Source organism: Pteropus medius, unplaced genomic scaffold (assembly GCF_902729225.1).
Source record: "Pteropus medius unplaced genomic scaffold, Ma_sr-lr_union100, whole genome shotgun sequence".
NCBI classification, from domain to species: Eukaryota; Metazoa; Chordata; class Mammalia; order Chiroptera; family Pteropodidae; genus Pteropus; species Pteropus medius.
Window position 1 is genome coordinate 1,470,974 of NW_024346062.1, and position 21,676 is coordinate 1,492,649.

General features: G+C 37.6%; 1 protein-coding gene across 1 annotated transcript in view; it reads right to left on the reverse strand.

Annotated features, from left to right (window-relative positions):
* Positions 1–21,676, reverse strand: part of ARSB (arylsulfatase B) — a 141,879-nt gene that overhangs the window by 89,607 nt on the left and 30,596 nt on the right. Inside the window, exon 4 of the mRNA XM_039874895.1 lies at positions 20,960–21,167. Coding sequence (XP_039730829.1) covers positions 20,960–21,167 — 208 coding nt within the window. The remainder of the gene's footprint in view (positions 1–20,959; positions 21,168–21,676) is intronic.

Genomic DNA, 21,676 nt, shown 5'->3' on the forward strand with positions numbered 1-21,676 from the left:
AGGGGTAGAAAAGGGCAATATCTGTTGAAGAGTTGACCTATGAGCTGAGACTTAAAATGACAAGGCATTAGCCCCGTGAAGGTCAAAAAGAAAAGAATTCTAGATGGGGGAACTCAAGTTCAAAGGCTCTAATACAATACTAGGATAGCTGGATATAGTATATTGTGCCAGTTTCTTTTAAATCAAATACTATATTAACGATATTTCTGATAATTTTCTGTTGTCAAAAAACAAAACAAAAAAACCATGAGCTAAATGATACCTAGCATTCAACCACAAAGTAACGTCAAATTCTGTGATTATCACATTACTTTCTTCCATTATTTGTACCACCCAACTACTTAATTTCATTGACCTTTATTTATATGATAGGATAAATGTCTATTTGAAACCCTTTTTTTGACTGCAATTGTGTTTAAAGGTGGCAAATTAAACCACAGGTTTAAGGGGAATCAAGGAAAACTGAATATTCTTCAATCAAATTTGGCCAGAAATCAATTAATTTCTTAGAAACTTATAATGGAACAAATCAAAAGAAAGGCACAACTCGAACCGTCACCGCACTTCCTCATGTTGGCTCATCAGCACCGTGATCCACCCTTTCAACACGAAGTACAATTAAGTAATAGTTTTTAACTGTAAGTGTCACTCAGATATAGATTTATTCACAAACAGTAGATTTATCGTTCCTCTTACAAAAGGCATTTCCTGTACAACTAAATATTCTACATGTAACATCACAGCTAATATCTTTGCATATCAGGGATTTCTGATGGCACTGTTAGGTACTAAAACTACCATTTCGAATGCTTCCTAATGCTTCCATTAGATGTAGTCAGAAGCCTTAGGAAGGCAACATATTGTCAAATTTTTTATGAAGTTTTATTTTTTTAAGTGGAATTTTACTTTACGGAAACTATTAAGGAATGTTCCCATTCAGTTTATTGTAGAATTATCTAATTTGATTTTAAGGGCCTTATATGTATTTTAACCTTTTACTTAGAATGGTTTTAAATGTAGGAAAAAGTTGCACAGATAGTACAGGAAGTTCCCATATACCCCACACCCAGTTTACCCTACTGTTAAGATATTACAGTACTTGGTCCTATACATTGTGGGTGACAAAAAACTCAATTTCATGTGCACGTGTACCCACACACTTTAAGATCTTTCAACCAAATGTAGTATTTGTTGTACGGTTTAGTATGAAAATTATAATCTTTCAAGACCCTTTCTCAATGTCTGATTTTTAAATGTTAGAATAGCAATGTATTAAGTAATTCTCCTCTAGACATTTTAATTTTTTTGTTTCTATTTTTTTATTTTTGTCTATTACAGTTGACATTCAATACGATTCTATATTAGTTTCAGGTGTACAGCATAGTGGTTAGACATTTATAATAATTTATGAAGTGATCCCCTCTATGTAAGTCTAGTATCCACATGGTACCATACACAGTTATTACAATATTATGACTATATTCCCTATGCTGTACTTTATATCCCTGTAACTATTTTATAACTAACAATTTGTACTTCTTAATCCCTTCACCTTTTTCACCCAGCCCCCCAATCCCCCAATCCCCCTCATATCTAGCAATCACTAGTTTGTTCTCTGTATCTATGAGTCTGATTAAATTTTGTTTGTTCATTTATTTTTTCCTTAGATTCCACATGTAAGTGAAATCATATGGTATTTTTTGTGTGTGTGATTTACTTCACTTAGCATAATACCTTCTAGGTCCATCTATGTTGTAGCAAATTGTAGGATTTCATTCTTTTTTATGGCTGAGTAATATTTCATTATATGTATGTACCACCTCTTCTTTATCCATTCATCTGTCTATGGACACTTAGGTTGCTTCCCTATCTTGGCTATTGTAAATAATGCTGCAATAAATATGGGGATACACATGTCTTTTCAAATTAGCATTTTGGATTTCTTTAGATAAATACCCAAAAGTGAGATTGCCAGGTCATAAGGTAGTTCTATTTTTAATTTTTTGAGGAACTTCTTAACTGTTTTCCATAGCGGCTGCACCAACTTGCAATCCCAGCAACAGTGCATGAGGGTTCCCTTTTCTCCACAATCTCATCAACACTTGTTGTTTGTTGATTTATTGATGATAGCCATTCTGATAGGTATGAGATGATATCTCATTTTGGTTTTAACTTGCATTTCTCTGATGATTAGTGATGTTGAGCCTAACATTCTCTAGTGACCATCAATCACCTTGCCAGCTCATTTCCTGCAGAACTGAGCTGTTCAAAACAGTAACCATTAGAAAACTGGATATTTGCATGCAAAAGAATGGAACTGGACCCTCATTTTACACCGCTCACAAAAATTAACTTATAATGGATTAAAGACTTAAATGGAACACATGAAACCATAAAACTCATAGAAGAAAACATAGAGAAAAAGTACTTTGACATGAGTCTTGGCAATGATTTTTTGGATATGATACCAAAAGCATAAGCAATAAACAAAAAAAATAAATAAGTAGGACTACATTAAACCAAAAAACAAATTAAAAAAACTACATCAAACAAAATAACAAAAACAAATATAAATCCTACATCGAACAAACAAACAAACAAAATAGCAAAGCTTCTGTATAGCAAATGAAACCATCAAAAAATGAAAAGGTAGTCTACAGAATGGGAGAAAATATCTGTAAACCATACATATGATAAAGGGTTAATATTCACAATATATAAGGAGCTCATTCAATTCAATAGCAAAGCAAATGAACAACAAACAAATCAAAAAATCTAATTAAAAATAGGTAAAGGATCTGAATAGACATTTTTCTGAGACAGATATTCAACCAAACAACAGGTACAAGAATGAAAAGGTGCTCAATATCACCAATCATCAGGGTAAGGTAAATCAAAACCACAATGAGATATCACCTCACATCTGTTAGAATTTCTATTACCAAAGAGAAAACAGATAAGTGCAGGCAAGGAGGTAGAGAAAAGGGAACCCTTATGCACTGTTGGTGGGAATGTAAATAGGTACAGCTACTATGGAAAACAGTATGGAGGTTGCTCAAAAAATTAACAATTGAGCTACTACATGACCTAGCAGTTCCACTTTTGTGTATTTATCCAAAGGAAATGAAATCACTATCTCAAAGAGATACCTGTACCCCTAAGGTCACTGCAGCATTATTTATAATAGCCAAGGCATAGAAACAAAGTGTCAATTGATAGATAAATAGACATAAGACATACACACAATGAAATATTATTCAATCAAAAAAAAGGAAATCCTGCTATTTGTAATAACACGGATAAATCTTGAGGGCATTATGCTAAGTGAGATAAGTCAGACAGAGAAAGACAAATACGATATGATCTCACTGAATTATCTATAAAAAATAGCTCATAGTAAGTAACGGAGAGTAGATTGGTGGCTGCCAGGGGCTGAGGAATGGGGGAAATGGGTGATGGTGATCAAAGGATTCAAACTTCCAGTTATAAGATGAATAAGTTCTGGGGACCTAATGTGAAGCATGGTGATAACAGTTAACAATACAGTATTGAATTCACAAAAATTGCTAAGAGTAAATCTTAAATATTCTCACTATAATAAAAAGGTAAGTATATGAGGTAATCATTTCAGAATATATACTTATATCAGATCATCATGTTGTACACCTTAAATTTATACAGTGTTACATGTTCATTACAGCTCATTAGAGCTAGAAAAAAGAGACAGTAGCCACTAGGCACGTGTGGCTGTTAAGCACAGGAACTGTGGCTAGTCTGAACTGAGATGTGCTGCAAGAATAAAATGTACACTGGACTTATTATGACTGTAAAATATCTCACTGATAACTTTTTATATTGATTACTTGTTGAAATGATAATATTTTGGATATGTTGGGTTGAATGAAATTTATTACTAAAATTAATTTCACCTGTTTCTAGTTTTTTTAAAACATGGCTATTTAAAGTTATGTATGTGGCTCATGTTTGTCATTAGCATTACAATTCTATTGGACAGCATTGGTCTAGAACCCCACTTTAATAATTCTTCAGCCACCCTCAGGATATACAATTCTTCCATCACACCACCTTTTTACCATATTTTAACAACCCTCTAACAAGTTCTAATTTCCCTCCTTAGCCATCTTACACTCCATGGCCCATCATGATAATCTGTTCTTTATACCAACTTACCCTTCTCTCTTTTCATTGTACTCACCTGGGCAAACTCGACTTCATAAATTTAACTTGCTAAGGTCCCTCAGGTATCCAGAAACCAAGTGTCATCAGTAATTTTTATCATCACTAATTCTCTTCCTATTGGAAGTCCAAGTGGCTTGAGAGCCAGCACATAATCAGTAAGGAACAGAATGAGTGGCAGTTTTAAAGGACTTACTAGTAGCTAAAAAACATGAATGGAGTCCTACTCTCAAATCTGCCTCGGCCTTGCTGTGTGAATGTAGAAAGTAACTTCACCTCTTTAGAGCTCCATGTCCTCACGTATAATATGAGGCTCTTAGTATTTGTAACTTCAATGTGCCGTGATTTGGGGAAGACATTGGGAGTCAGTATTAACATGGGGCAATGAGTAAATGCTTTTGACATTGTCTTTGCCTGGGCCAAAAGCAGCAGTTTGCATGCAGGTAGTTCATTTTGGAAGTGATCCCAGCGAACAAGAGTGAGAGGCTGGGGTTGTTGAACAGGGAAAGAGGAAAAAGCCACACATGGGTGTGTTATCAAACTGCCCATTGCCACAGGCGATGCATGCTCAACCTCACTGGTAGTACCCTTTAAGAATCCTGATGACATTCATCTCAGAACTGTCACTCTGTGAGACATATGGAGGAAACATTTATCCACTGGCTCTCAATGAGTTAGGGTGGCCCTACAGACATCAATTGCCAGCACATCTGGATTACACACATGTGAGTTCCCTGGTGTCAGAGAACATGTGGGCTCAGGGCAAGGCACTGTGTTTGCCCTGTGAGAAGATGACCAAAGCCTGTTCTGAACTGGTCACTAGAACAGCAATTGGAGCAAGATGTGGGGCTATGAGCATTTGCTGTGATGTACAGAGGTGCTGATGGCAGAGACTGTCTTAATAAGTGTGGTTTCTAAATGAAAGCCTAGAGCCAAAGAATGCAATTGTGGCTTTGTTTTAAACTGCAGATCACTGTCCCTTCAGCCCATCTCTTCAACTGAAAGATGGAGAACAGCACACCTATCTCACGTTCTGGAGAAGGCTTAAAACCATAGTGTTGTCATTCAATGGTTTTAAGACCATCAGTAATATTTAAAGACAGAAAATGACTATTAGGTCATTGGCTTCTGCCTGCCCCAATCTGTCCATTTGCAGATTCTGAGGCCCTTCAATGTATAAGTTCAACTCTGCACAAGCCCTTGATTTTGAGAGCTCCATACTGGAGTCTAGAGCTTTTCCTGTAACCCTCATTCCTAACCACTTCCAAATGCAGTGTTATGTGTAGGCCTCTGCCTGGTTTCCAAATGCTCATTACAGTTCACCGAAAACAAGGTCCTAACAGCCTGCTCAGCCCTTACGAACCCTCTCTTCTGGAGATGCTGGGCTGTCCATGAAGCACAGCTGAATGAGGTCCTGTTTCAACCTGGACCTTTGGAACCTAAACATAGATACAATATTTGTAAAACAACATATTGCCCAGAAATTACTGCTGCAGTGTCCTCACCAACCAGTGCAAGACGGCAAACGCCCATATAGTAGTGATAATAATAATGACAGCTGTAATTATTTAATTCCTACCTTATACCAGGCGTAGTATCAAGTACATTACATGAATTATTAAATTCTCACAAGAGTCTTGTGAGTAAGCTTTATCCTCATTTTGCAAATAAGAATACTGATGCTCAGAAAAGTGACCCAAAGTCACGTGGTTAGTAAGTGGTAGAATGAGGATGTGAACTCAGGTTTGTTTGATTAACCGACCTCTGCTCTGTCTTAATCATTTGCTGCACAGTCCTTCCAAGATGGCTCTCAAACTTGCCATGTCATCTGAGCCATTACACATCATAGTCTTTATCAACCTCTGGAGCCAGTACTATAGCCAGCTCAGCCCCCTATTCTTAGCTTAGCTCAGACCTGGCTTCCTAACCTTTCCCTATTCCCAGCATGCCAAGTAGTTGATTTTCCAGGAAATTCTATATTGACTGAAGCTGGATGAATCTTTTTTAGCATATTAAATTGCTTTATCAGGCATCTGACTTGGGCAGTCATTGAAGTTAAAATGTAATATCAACTTCTGGTGTGTTCTTTGAGTTAGGATGAAATCTAGGTCCATTACTAAGTTCCTGTGATGAGTGATGTATGTCCGAGGCCAAGAAAAGCAAAAAGAGAGCACAGTGGGTGTAGAATATGCTTCAGGGAATAGACTGAATTGGAGTTGAGATAACAGCATACAACTTTAAAAGCAAAGCATTGTCCTGAAATACCAACACGTAAAATCATTTCTTCTTTTCCAAAATGTGTTTCTTCCTTCTTTCTCTTCACGTCCTGTATACATATGTAACAGGGAGAAAGATCTACTGCCCATTATTTTTGAACCTGCAAACATACACTCTCCAGGTTCTACATATTTTTCAAGTCCTGAATGCTTAAGGAAACATTCAGCTGACTGGCTGGGTGTCTCCAAGGAAGAGGCTGTTTACATCTGCTCCTCTCTGAACCTCAGACTTGGAGCATCTTATTACCGTGACCCATCATTTCCTTTTCATTTACAATTCTCGGTAGGATCCCTGGTTGATGGTGACACAGACAGTGCACTAGTTCACAGGACTATAGTTTCTGCATTCAGTGTAACAAGAGATCTTGATGAAGCTCTCTAACTCATTAGTGCTTCAAGACTTGAGAAAATATCAACAAAGGGACAACCATGTCAGAAAAAAAAAGTAAATAAAAACTCCTACAGAGAAAAATAAGTGCCATTGGTTTTTAGTCATACACAGCAATAAGATTGGTTAAATTCCTCAAGAATATGAGCTGACAAAGCAGTGGGAATGGGATAATGCAGGTCTCATAGATTCACAGCAACTTTGTCTCCAAGAAGCAGGCGAGTATGCTAAAATCCCTTTTATTACTTTTGGAAGGAAAGGAAAAGTACTAAGATTGAGAATTCAACTTACTCCTCTTAACTTTCTAAACATCTTGTAAATAACTATATTATTAAACAAAGCATAGTGTAGAAGTTAATAAGAAGTGCAGGTAAAAATGAAACACACCTCCTTGCTTTCAGAACAGCATTGTTCTAAGGTAAACAAAAGACATTTTAGTACTCACATAGTTGTGTTTAGTACTCACATAGATACTATGGAATGGAAAGTAAAAGATGTAATGATTTCCAATCATTTCTGTTACTGATCACCTATGTTTTTCAACAAATAACCTCTCTGGGATTATCTCCCTATTTACAAAATGGTGATAATTATTTCTCATCTACCTCAGAGAGTTAGAAGACAATGTTAGCTCTACAATGAAGGGTATTTTTTAAAGATTTTAAAAAACGACAGCCTTCTGGTGGGGATTTTGATAACGGGGGAGGCTACGCAAATGTTGGGGCAGGATGGATATGGGAAATCGCTGTACCTTCCTCAATTCTGTTGTGAATCTCAAACTACTCTTAAAAAAATAAAATCTTTTTAAAAAAGCTTTCTTTTTTGGAAAAGATCATTTTTATTTCATGGAGAAATACTTTGCTAATAGTAAACTTGTCTAATAAAAGACTTTATAATCTTTAAAAAAAATTGCGATAAATGGATACAGTAGCCTCAAAATATCTTCGACATATATATGTACTAATAGTAAAAATTTCAAAGAAAATATGTTATACAACATAGGCATTTAATAAGTTGATCCAGGATCCCATAATCCTATGTTATATGTTGTAACAGTATTTCTTCTGGTACCGAAAAGGAAGTGCTATCACATCATAGCAAACAACTTAAATATTTGGGTTCTCTTTAGAGCAGTTGGAAAAGGCTTCCTTTCTCTCTGCCTCCATCATGTTGCATTCTGCATTTATAAAATAACAATACATATGGCCGTGGTTCTTGCCCAAGTGGGTTTCTACATGCTAACCCATTGGAGATGTGGACTTTAAGTAATGAGACTGTTTCCTTTCCTTTTTTTTTTTTTTTAACATTTAAATCTTAGACTTAAGCAACCAAATGAATTATATCTTTCAATGAAATCACTGAATTCCCTTATTTCAGTGATACTGCCAATGCCCAAAACTGTTTTTGGGATTGTCTTCCGAGCTAGTTTATGAACCTCCTACGCAAATAACCTCATCACTTTTGCCTCCAAAGTATGACAAACAAACAGTTCTTGCCTTGTGAAACCTTACAGTCTACTATGTGTTATTTCCATCTTACCCTGATGATTAAGAGAGAAAATCTTCAATAAACAATTCCCAGGAAACTTGTAAGAGGTATGAATTATTGCATTATGAAGCTACAATCTAGAGAAGCACTGTCCAATAGAAATACAACCTAAGCCACATATGTAATGTAAAATTTTCTAGTGGTTGCATTTTAAAAAGATAAAAAGGAACAGTTAAAATTAATCTCAAAAATATATTTTATTCAATCCAATATATCAAAAATATTATCATTTCAACATGCAATCAATATAAAAATTGTTGCTATTGTTTTATAATCTTCTTTCATACCAAGTCTTTGAAATTCAGTATTTTATACATAAAGCTCATCTCAATCAAATTAGCCACATTTCAAATGCTCAATAGCCATCTGTGGTTAGTGGCCCCCTATTGGACAGCACAGATCTAGATCTTTTACTTCCCAGAATAATGAAGGTCAGTGCAGTATTTAGTATTGGATTAACTGAGTTTTTCTTGACATTTTCTTATTTCCTTTAACTGGTGAGTAGATGACCATGCTACAAGAAAGTTATTTATAACACTGGGCAGTTGGGTATTATAACAAAGTCAATCAGACACATGTCAGAAAACATGAAAATTAAAACAGTATGGTAAAGAAAAGTCTAGAGGCTCTTTCATCCACCAGCAATTCAACCTCTCGTTGGCCTCTGATGGCACTCTAGCTCGGAGAGTCTGCATATGGTCTTTTCTCAAAGCTGGAAAAAGCCAGAGAGAGACAGCTTTGAAGGGCAGTGGTTTGTCTTTGTCTAGAAAGAACAGAACCTGTGATCTAAGTTACATAATGATTCACAGCCCAAACATGCTGAAGACAAAGGAACAGCATGGAGCAGGGACATGGGTAGAGAAGGAAGCCAGAGAGGCTGGAGAACCTGAGATAGGAATTTAGGGCATACGACCAGCCCAGGGAGAAAGGAAAGGAAATTAAGGACTCAGGAAGTATCTCTGAAGATCCTTCATTCCATTATCCTGGGAGACCAAGGCTGACCAAAACCACCAGCCCTCCCTGCATTCCCAGCAAAAGTGCAGACTCCACAGCCCAGACCTGAGCTCAGAGGTCCTTCATGTCTGTTGTGTGGGATGGAGGCACATCCTTTAGGCGGAGTAACACTAACTGCCATCAAGATTTGCCATCTAGGGCATGCACAGTGTCAATGAGCCTGAGTCTCCAACCGGGGTTCTCTAACAGCCAAGAGAAATCCTTGGCCATGTGGCCAAGTGCTGGACTCCTTGCTCCACCTCCCACAGGTACTTCGGAGGAAACACAGCTCTCTTTTAAATTCTCTTTTAAAGAATTTAAAATTCTTCCATGAAAAGATCAAAAGAATGAAAACCTGAGATTTTGAACTTAAAAAAAAAAATCCATAAAATCAACTGTACTCTGTTCCATAATTTGCCCTCGTTTATTACAAAAAAAATGTTCTAAATTATTAACCAGTTAAATCGCTTAATTTTCCTTTTATTCAAGCAAAAATAACTAACATTCCAGGAGGATGGACCCCGCTTATATTGTGGTTTTTGTGCCCCTTTGAACACATGGTGACTAAGGCGGATGGCCTAGTCACCATGCCCAGAACAAACCTTTGCTTCTTTCTTCCTGCCTATCTGCTCATGTCACTTTCCATGTCCAAAATGTCCTGCCCTGTCTTTTCATTCACCTTCTGATAACTTATCAATCACTCAAGCATAGTTTAATTTCTGTCCCATCTGCTCTAGGAAGCCTCCCCTGATGGCCCCTAGCCAGAGGCTCTCTCCTCAAAAATTCATCTTTCTGTTCCACCCACTCGACTTCTAATTATGGCCCATGTAGGTATGTTGTTATACCTAGAATGCATGCATGCTCCCCCACCTGCAACATTTCTTGAATTCTATGCTGGACACTGTGCTGGACTAGTGGTTCTCTGTAGTTTTTGTCCTCCTGTCCATCAGTAGCTGTACTTCTTACACTAAATAGTTTTCAGCCTACAGATCAGGGAATAAACCCTGATCTATCAGAGGATAGGTCACAGCTCCAGACATGGGAAAGGACTTTTCCACACTGCACACTGCCCGGCTCCCTCCTCGCCACTCCGAGGAATCTGCCACTGAGGCTTCACACTGATTAACGATCAGGATCACGACACGGGGTGTTCTTTAAGACCATATCCTATTTAGCTCTGGGTCTCTTCAGGACCAGTACATTGTCTTAAATAACACATAGAGTCACCGTGCGTATTGACTAATTCTTGTTACCAAGAAGGAAAATGGTGATCTCACCTGGTCAGGTGACCTCACCTGGTGAGAACCTGATGACCCAAACCCTCGATGGATACCAATCACGCCACTTTTTTCAGGGACTCACAGATGTGAGCTGTATATACTGCACACAATGCACTTTGAGGGGACTGGATTTCCAATGGATCCCACCATTCAGCCTGCTCTATTACTTTTGGACTTGAGAAAGACCTTCTAACATCTAATGTGACACCGAAGTGGGATTTTAAAGTGGCACCATAAAGCCAGCATTTTCAGTCCAAACACAGCACTCACTCCCTTCTCTCCCTACCCCCTCTTCTTTTACCCTTTTGACTATTTGTGTGTGTGTGCGCACCAGTGTATGTCGGAATATGTCACCAGATGACAGGCTGTTCTGAGGACAGAGACCGGGGTTTTTGGTAGTCTCCACAGCAATAGATGTCATTTTTAATTTTAATTTTTTAAAAACAATCCTTACTTTTAAAACAGGGATGGAAATGATAGAAAAAAAATATCACTGTACTTAGAACAGTCATCCTAGAAGAGGCTAATTAGATGTGGCCCATACTGTGAGAGAAAAATATAAAAGAGATCATAGAGATTACAGTTGGTTAAGAACGAAAACCCCTGGAAAGGAAGAAACCTGTGGTGCCAATAATCTCAAATATTTTCTCATTAAGAAAACATGAGAAAAGAGCCCCACAAGGTTAAGAACTGTTTCATAAGAAGGGAACAAGCCTGGAAGGCAGAATTTCTGTATACAACATTTTGTTGATGCTTTGTACCTAAGTGCCAAAGTCAGCAAGAGAAGCGATGGGGATTTTTTCAAATACATTTTTACTATTGTTTTTAGGCCTGGTTGGGGTGGCTCTCGTGCTTCTGAAAGCAAAGGAGAGCAGCCTGTTTGAGGCCAAGCACAGCGGGGCTATCTCCCGCAAAGAGCTTTGGCACTGGTTCCCAGGCCCTCCATGGAAGAGCAACTCTCCACAGACTCCTGGGAAGGGACGAGCCGGCAGTCTTCCCTTGGCTGACTAAGCAAGGGCCTCGGATCAAGTCAGACAACCACAGCAAGCATTGACAAACCCATAGTGAAGAGGAATCCGGGACAGAACACCAGCAAGAGCTAGCCCTGGAACTCTCTAATTATTGAGCAAATGCCTTGTTTCAAACATATTCCAGCAGTTACAGCTGCCTCCAGAACTCCACAAGTGTATGGAGTGTAAAATGGGGAAGAATTAGACTGCTTGGTTTCTTTAGTAGCTAAAATTTAGCCACACTTTTTTTCCCTTAAAAAAATATTAGAGTAAATCCTTATTTTTATACTCTTGAAGATATGAGTAGAAACAATACAGAGCTTTTGTTTTTCAACTAATAACACTAGTGCTTCTTTTGAAAATTAAATTTTTATCTTCCATGTATTAAAATTGATTTTTAAAATTTCATACCAAAAACACCTGAAATACAATCTACTTTTGCTGATTCACAAACTAATAATTCCTAGGCCGTATAGTTTCCTCTTTCATCCTCCAGCTACCTACTGTTATTTGCACCTACAAATGGCAACCCAACTTTATTTCAGCCCCTTCTTCTTGCTGTGACCAGGCTCCCATGCGATTATTTCCACATAGAATCTATTTCATCTTCCTTCATTCTCCAGAGCAGCCTGTCCAACTTAACATTCCTCTCATCTTCACAGGGAATGCAGGCTCCAATGAGTTCTGAGAGGAATATACAATATAAGAAATGCATCCATCTTAAAAGTGACCTTTAAAATGAAATGCAAAACAAGAGGAAAAAAGTAAACCTAAACAAATTGGAAAGCTTCTTGCAATTTAGTCTATAAATATGTTCGGTTCAATATGTATCTTCCATTAATTATAAACTCAGGGAAAGGCCATTTCTCATAGAAATGCAAAAATAAAGATTACTTCATGCTTCTCAAACCAAAAATGTCATAATATCAAAAATGCAGTATTATAGCATACAAGTAATAAGCAATATAATAAAACATTGAAGATCTTGATAAACACAGAGATTGAGAGGTATCTTTGCCTTACACTCTGGAATTACGGAATCAATGGTTTGTCACAGACTGCAAGACCGTTCTGGGGATCTTGAAAATGCATTGGTTATTATTTTCTTTCAATAAAAGAATAAAGAATCAACAAATCTATGCATTACTACCTATTACTAATAAAATTTTAAAGTGATCCAATATGCTTTCAGCATGGACATTAATATAGAAAGATTAAACAGGTGAAATGGACTGACTTCTGATTAGGAAAAAAAATAATTTCATAGTTTTGAGTCATGTGTTGTTATTTCCCTCTATGGTAGATGTGTTAAATAAAGGGATAATTAAATTGCAAAGAGAAAGACAGTGTAGACACACTGTATGATTTATTCACTTAACAAGTTCTCCTTAGCTTTGTCAGGAATTCATTTAAGTTTATGAAGAAGCTAGTGACATTGGTTTGCTTGCAGTCAGATTACTTTGTTCCTGGCACAGAATTTCTATAATATTTTAATGTCTACCAATTGCATAAGTACATTTAAAACCATGAAGGAGTTTTCCATTTGCCAGTACTAGTGTTTAAAGGAATTCTATATGTAAGGGAGAAAAGGACATTAGATTTAGAAAAATTACTTAAGATGTTTTATTGCTCTAAGATATTAAATTACACATAATTTTGTGAAAACTCAGATAATGTTAAAAATTTAGACTCTGTTATAAATGATTATATTGGTTTCATAAACGTGCTACTGAACAGGACCCAGTCCGTGTTCCCAGGTGGGGATGCGACTGACCCTCTGGGGCAGGACGTGTCTCCAGTGGTGCAGGGCTGGCCTGAGCACTGCAGGTGGCTGTCTTTCAAATTACTTCACCCTCCAGTCACTGTGACAACCAAAAACATTTTTGCACATTTCTAAATACTGTTGTGGACCTGCCCAGTGACAAATGGACCAAATGGATCTACCACTATGCAGGTGACATGGGCACTCCGGCCATGCACTACATTCTCTCCAGCTCTCTGCAAATGCATTCCATTGCCAACAGAAGGGATGGCTCCATCAAAGGCTACCACCAGCACTGATAGAAGTTCTGAAAACACAGAATTACAGCACCATCAACTTTCTTAGTCCACACATAAGAACTCTTAGAGACCAACTGGTCCAAGCTCTCCTACATATTTCTTAAATCTGTCTTTTCATCTCCATCAGTTTTCTCTCTGCCTTTATTCAGGCCCTCCTGATCCTCCTACTCCTCCTACTGCCAACGCCTCCTAACAAGTCGGCCTGCCTCCAATTATCCTCTATACCAACCCTAAAATGAAAACGTAATCCTGCTTAAAACCTTTCAATGCTTCCCCACTGCCCTCAGAATACCTTTTAACTTCTTCCATTCTGAGCCAGCTGTGTCACACCCTGGGGTCCAGTCCTGCTGAATCTTCTACACGACTGTTCTTTCCACTCTGGCCTTGTTCACATTCCCCTCTCACAGCTGAGGATGCTGCCCAATCTCCCTCGCACCTGCACACTGTTTATGTGACCACCACGTCTCAGCCTTTAACTCTCAGAAAGCCTCCCCAGACCCCTGCACTTGGACAGGCACTCCTTCTACATGCGCTCAGTACCCTGGGCTGCACCGTTAACACCCTTCCCTGCATCATAATAATGCATTTGCTTGTCTGCCTCACTAGTCTGCAAGTTTCCTAAGGGCTGGAACTATATCTTATTTATCTTTCCCTCTGCAATGAGAGACTGAGTGAATAAATGAAAGATTGGCCAGTCTACATTTAATAGATAATGAAACTGAGGCTTGAGTCTACATAACTAATTGGGAGGAAAGCTGGGATCTGAACTCTGATCATATCCTATCAGAGAGGAATTAGAAGGGTCACTTTTGTATAAAAAGAACAGATTATGTATGGAAGGAGACAAGCAATATTTGTTAACAGCAGTAATAATCACGCATTTCCCTAACTGAAAGGAGGCAGGGAAACATTACTCTATTGAGGTTGTAATTTATATGCAGTAAAGGCATGGACAACAGAATGAACTGAAAATTTTCTTATTAGTTTTTTTGAAGAGTCTGTTTCTAGAAATGGGTGAATTTCCCAAAATGAAAACTACCTAGAAGAGACTGAACTTCAAACCAAATTGTTTTCTGGGGTGGTGGTGGTGGTGGTGGTGGTGGGGTGGTGGTGGTGTGTGTATGTGTCTCTAGTGTATATATATGAATAGCTTGTAATATATATATATATACACACTAAACTATTTAAAAAAAAAATATATATATATATATATATATTCCTCATTAGGTAAATTTCCAAGGTTTAAATAAGTTACCTTAGATCATAGATTCTCAAATTTCTGTGTACAAAAGAATCACCTGAATCATGGTTAAAGATATAAATCCTAGACCCTGACCCCCGCCTTTCTGATTCAGTATTTCTGTGAAACTGCAATTTTTAAAAATTGAGGTGAAATTCACATAACATAAAATTAACGATTTTAAAGTGTCCGATTTAGTGACATTTAGCATATTCACAATGTTGTGTAGCCGTCACCTCTGAAAGGGCATTTTTAACAAACACTCCACTGCGACGGGTGGTCCCCAGGTGGCATACTGAGAATAACCACCTTAAGTGCTCAGACGATGATGACAAGAAATGAGAAGCCTCATGGAATTCTCATTATAAAAGGAGATTTACCAAAAAAAGCCAGCCTCCTCAAACATGAAACCTAAACAAAAAATACGCCTTTGCCTCTTTCTTCCACTAAATGTAAGTGTTTTAGCAAGAAGCTGTGTCTCGGGGTTTTCTATACTAATGGAATCAGCATTTATTTCTCTGGGTTCACCCAGTATTTATATGCTTATAAAGAAGAGCAGTGCTAAGTGAAGGGAAGTGAGAAAACTGGAAAAAATGAATCACTGATCTATGATCAGCCAGATCCACGTCCTGTTTCCTTGGGTTTAAAAACATTATTATAGCACAGTATTAAATTCTACTTCAGGCAATGAAACTGTCAATAAACACAGAAAAAGTCTCCAGAGAAAGAACTGCAAATTGGGTTTCTCCTTATGGTCAAACCCTCATCTAAATGTAAGGAAACTGGTTATTCTGATAAGAGTTAATATAAATACACACAGGCATACCTTGGAGACATTACAGATTAGGTTCTAGACCACTGCAAAAAAAAGTGAGTATTACAATAAAGTGAGCTGTAATGTTTTTTGCTGGTGGAGAGTTTTGCTTTCAGTTTGTAAAAGACACAACACGTGTGAAGCACAATAAAGCAGAGCACAATAAAATGAGGTATGCCTGTAACAGCTACGTAAAGATGTTGAGAATTGCTGTTTTCTCTTCAAGGTTTCAGAATCAGTGTTCCCGGTTTTAATTCATGGTCTCCTTGCTCCAGCGTTGGCTCTAATTTTAGCTCATTTCACTCAGGCTCAGAGTTCTTCTGTGAGGATTCCTAAAAGTAAGTGACTATAAAGGTCAGCCGCAGTGATAGGAACCCAGGTTAAAATGGCATCTTCGTAATAGTCCTTAGTGCTGCTTCTCTTAACTAACACCTTGCTAAAATAACAAAGATACAGAATTCGATGAAAACTCACGAGGTGAGAAACCAAGACTGACAACATACAATGCCAGAATCTTGGAGAAAATTCTATGAGCTGTAAAACTGAAGAAGCTGGGCTGAGGAAACAAAAGGCTGGCCTACCCCACTGCCTCAGGACAGAGTCAACTCACCAACCTGAAAAGAGGCAGAGAGGCAGCCTGGGAGGGGACAGTATGAATTTTTGACATGAGCAAAGTATTGCCTCCTCAACTTTCTATGTGCAGCTAGCGATCAAAATTCCCAGAAAAAAAATGAGCAGATGAAGAAAAAATTCTATCAGAGGGGCGCAACGTATCTTGAGAAGTGACCCCAAAGGTAAAGCCCTAAAGGTATGGAAATAGGTAAAGTCTGGTAACTGCGCATACCGAAGTCATTTCACCATGTCAAAGAACCAGGCAGTCAAAAGAGAGAGAAAAAAAAAAAGTCATTCAAGTTTAGTAGAGTATAGGACACTCAATGCCTTCAGGCTACTGGGAACTGAGTGAGTGGTGTGCATCAACCTGACCTCAAGTTATAGATGTGAGAAGAGATTAACCGAGGGAACAGTAACCAGAGGCCAAGAGATGACCACACACTGTGTGTAGACAAATCCTTCACTGCTAAACTCAGAGGAAGATTATATAGCTGGTAATGATTTACTCTGGAAATGAAGATTTTAGAAAAGTTCTATTCAGGCAAAGCATGGGTGCTAAGAACAGACGTGTAGAAAGCCAAAAGTAGAGATAAAAGACAATGGGATGAGGTAAAAGGAAAAGGAGATGCATAAGCACAATCGATTAGGGTAAACAGATGTTGACCTCAAGATCTTGGTTTGAATTCTGGCTCTTCCATTTGTTAGATGAGTGCTTCTCTTGGTCCATTCAGGCTGCTATATAACAAAATACCACGGTCTAGGTAGCTTATAAACAACAGAAATTTAGTTCTCACAGTTCTAGAGATTCAGAAGTCCAAGATCAAGGCACCAGCATAGTGGCCTTTTGGTGAGGACCCTCTTCCAGGTTCATAGCCATCGCCGTCTCACTGTGCCCTCGCACAGAGGAAGTGGGGTTAGGAGTCTCTCTGAAGTCTCTTTTATAAAAGCACTAATCTCATTCAGGAGGGCTCCGCCCTCACGGCCTAAGTATCTCCCAAAAGCTCCACTTTCCAATGCCATTGCACTGGACGTTGGGATTCCAACATGTGAATTTAAGTGAACACAAACATTCAGACCATAGCGGTGACCTTGGACAAATCATTTCACCTCTTTGTTTTGATACAATTTATAAAATGGAGATAAAGAAACCTAGTTCACAAGGTTATATTGAGCTTTAATACTTATGACATGACCAATAGTGAGAAAGTATAGGAAGAGCACTAGAACTGGACTTGGGCATGCAGTAAATGTAGCCATTATTATTACTAACGAGCTTTTAAGAAAAGGGAACTGATTAAGGCAAACAAAAATTGCAAAGAAACTAAAAACACAATAATAATCTCCATGGGAATATTAAAGAGCAGAATTAAAATTGCAGAAATATCTAACTGGTAACACAGAGGAGCTCCAGAAGAACGAGAAAAAGGACAGAAAACTGAAAATGAGAGAAAAGCGGAGTCAGTGATTCAATCTACTAATTAAAGATATTTTTGAGAAATAAATCAAGCAAGGCAAAAGCAATAAGCTAAAATATGAAAAAGGATAACTTCTTGGAATGAAAAAATAATCTCAGCATGCAGATCAAAGGGCTCACTTTATTTCAGGCAAAATTAATTTAAAAATATTTTGAAGACCCACACCTAGATATAATTCAGCAAAAAATTTAAACTATGGAGATAACTTTTTTTTTTAAGCCTCCAAAAAAGTTCCAGGCAGGGACCAGCTTAACCAGAGAGATCTTTCAAATGATCTGTAAACTGTTCCAGAGCACAGAAAAAAACTGAAAAACCATCCAAACTATTTCATGAAGTGAGCATAACCAAGACAACAAAACCTGACAGAGAGAAAAGAAGCCACCAATCCCACTTATACTTCTGAATCGATGGAAAAATCTTAAATAAAATATGAGCAAATTGAATTCAGCAGTATAATAAAAATGCATATACACAATCAAGTTGGATTTAGCCCAACAAAGCAAAGATGGTCCTAGATTAATATATCTTTTAATATATCATAGTGTCAGAATATGACAACCTTCTTATAAGGTAATCCCCATTTTCTTGGTGAAAAGCACCAAAAATTATTTCTGCCAACCTGAACACATACAACGTAGATATTTATGAAATAGTCAACTATCTATTTACTATAGTTATGAATACACATTTGAAACCATATAATAAAAGATTTTAAAATATTGCCTTTTTCCCACTCTCACATTTCATGAAAAGATTTTATTCCACCTCCTCCCACACATAATTGACATTAATATCTGCTGTCACAGGAGCCACTGTGAGATATTTAAGGGTTTTCCAGAGCTGCCATCTTCACTTCTGTCTCAACACTTTTCAGTTTATACATGACGCTTTAATCCATACATACTTTTGTTTCAGGAAATCATTTATCCTTAAGTTGTATAACTGTGACCTCTATAACAGAGGTTTGCTTTTTAAACTTAAAACTTCCAATTCTTGCAGTTGTGAGGTCATTTCCCAGGAATAATTACTAAATCAGTATTAAATGTCTTGGCTTCCTTTTATATTGATTCTTTCTAGTGATTCAATATCAACATTAACCAAAGTGCTTTATCAGGCTGTTCAAAATAAAGTCAACTGATAAAGGCTCTCAGAATATGAGAGATCTTGTCAGGACTTGTGTATAAGATATCTCCTTTTCTGAAGAGTAAATTTTGGGGGGAAAACAGATGTTATCTTATAGCAACCCTTTCCATAGCAGGACATACTTAGAATATTATAGTATTTGTATAGCACTAAAGCAAATGAATAGGCTGCTCAGGGTGGCCGCTACCACTGGCCCTGTTCAGGCTCCTCGATAAATCAATATTGGAGCACACCATGGGAAAATCTCTGCTATGTTATGAGGGCTAATAAGAATATCAGATCATTATCAGCACCATCTCAGAGGCAGGAGACTGCAGTGGAGCCAGAAAGGTTGATGCTTGGTGTTGCCTGGCTGTGTGACCCTTATGCAAGTTACCTAGCCTCTCTGTGCTTCAGTTCTCACATCTGCAAGAAGGGATAATAACAGTCCCCAGAGAATCACTGTGAGGATTAACTGAACTAATTAATGTAAAGCATTTAGAAATATGTCCTGCACGTTGTAAGCACACAATATGTGCTAGGTTCAATAACCAGGCCTGATGAAAAGCAAAACAAAACAATTCTAAAAAACCCCCCAGAACAAACAAACTATAAGTACAATAACCAGATTAATTCTGCAATATGTCACTTCATACCCTTTACACAGTCATTTTAAAATTCATCAGACGACAAGCCCTGACCTCACTCTTGGAGTCGAATTTTTAAGTTTTAGCCAATGATCACTAGAAATTTTGAGTCTCCTTCATGAAAGACAATCCAAAACAAAGATACAAATGACCTTAGAAGGTCATTGGGTATATACAACATTGGGAATATAAGTAAACTTAAAAATATATGTATATGCAGAGACACACCTACATACATGCTCACACATATATAAAATTAATGGTTAAGGGCACAAGATTTGGAGAAATAATATTACATTCATAAAGTAAAACCAGAACTTCACAAAAAGGGAAGAGTTCTTGATATTTAAAAAATATGGTGGTTGCAATGAATTCAATCGAACAGTTACAAAATAATAAGAAAATATCCCCATAGAAGAAAAATAAAGAAAATAAGACAGTAAAAAAAAATAAGAAAATTAGAGTATTAATCCAATATCTAAATAACAGGAGTTCTGTAAAGGCAGAATAGGAAAAAGGTAGGATGGAGGGTCAAACAATTCTGAAATAAATAATACCAGAAAATTTCCCCAAACAAAAGGATCTGCATCTTCAGATAGAAAGTGCTGAGTACACAGCATGATGAATAAACCAACATCTACACCCAAAGCACATCACAGGAAAATGTTAGAAAACTGTCTAACAAGAGGGGGGGAAATCACACATATAACAGATTAAAAGTCAAAATGACATTGCCATAATGAAAATGATTTTCAAAAAATTTCCTTCATCCTTCTTTTCTGTTTTTTCTATAATCAACATGTATGACTTTTATTGTCAGAAAATTTTAACATAAAAGTATCTATACTTGGAGACTCTCGCCTAGATTTAAATGGCTCCATTTCTTATTTGTCTTCACAAAGTACCAATCTGTCTCAGCATTGATACAGAGACCCATATAGTCAGCATAAGACCTATTTTCAGAGCCTGGATGGTAGAGATTGCTGAAAAGAAGCCACTTCAGGGAGTCGCTGCCTAGCTGCCCTGCGTATAAGTGATGTCCATTCATATTTACTCAGTGAATGCTTTTCTCAAGCAGAATCCCAGAATATTTTGAAATTTGAAGAAAAGGGGGAAAGCCCATAATTCTTTTTCCTTAGACATATCTTTCTATCCATTATGATCATGTCTCCACTCTTGCAGTTAGCATTTATTTTAATAAGGAACTTCTAAATGCTCCAATTTGTCTTCATTCCATTTATCGAGTACCATGTCTTAAGCTTTGCTAAGAGATGATTTTCCTATTGACAGGCTTACCTGTGGAGAAGATGAACACCGTGTTGTTCCAGAGCCCATGGCTTTTTAAAGCTGCAGTGACATTTCCCACTGCTTCATCCATAAGGGACACCATTCCTGCATAATAATGCCTGTTCTTATCTTGGATAAAGTCATATGGCTTCAGGTATTCCTCAGGTACCTGAAGGGGCTCGTGGACAGACTGGAGAGCAAGGTAGAGAAATAGAGGCTGAAAAGAGAGTTTATGCAAATCAGTTAAGAGGGTACGGAAGCATTAAATCTATATATAGAGAAGTCCAGATTTACCAGTTAATAAAAATAATGTCAAGGCAACCCACAGAATGAGTTGAAAATATTTGTAAATTATATATCTGATAAGGGACCTATACCTAGAATATATAAAGAACTCTTATAACTCAATAATAAAACAATTAACCCAAATACAAAATAGGCAAAGAATTTGAAGATATTTCTCCAAAGAAGATATACAAGTAGCCAATAAGCACATGAAAAGATGCTCAACATCATTATTTATTAAGAAATTGGTTCCATAAAGTAGTGGTTAGCAAGTCTGCTTCACACATAGAAGGTCCTGGGTTCGAGCCCCAGCTGAGCCACAGCCCATACCCCAGGTGCGCCAGGCCCTAGGAGGTACCAGGCCCTGGGTGTGTGCCGCGAACGTGTGAGAGGAGACGGCCCGCCTTCAGAGATCCAGTTTTTAAGAGGAGACGGCAACAT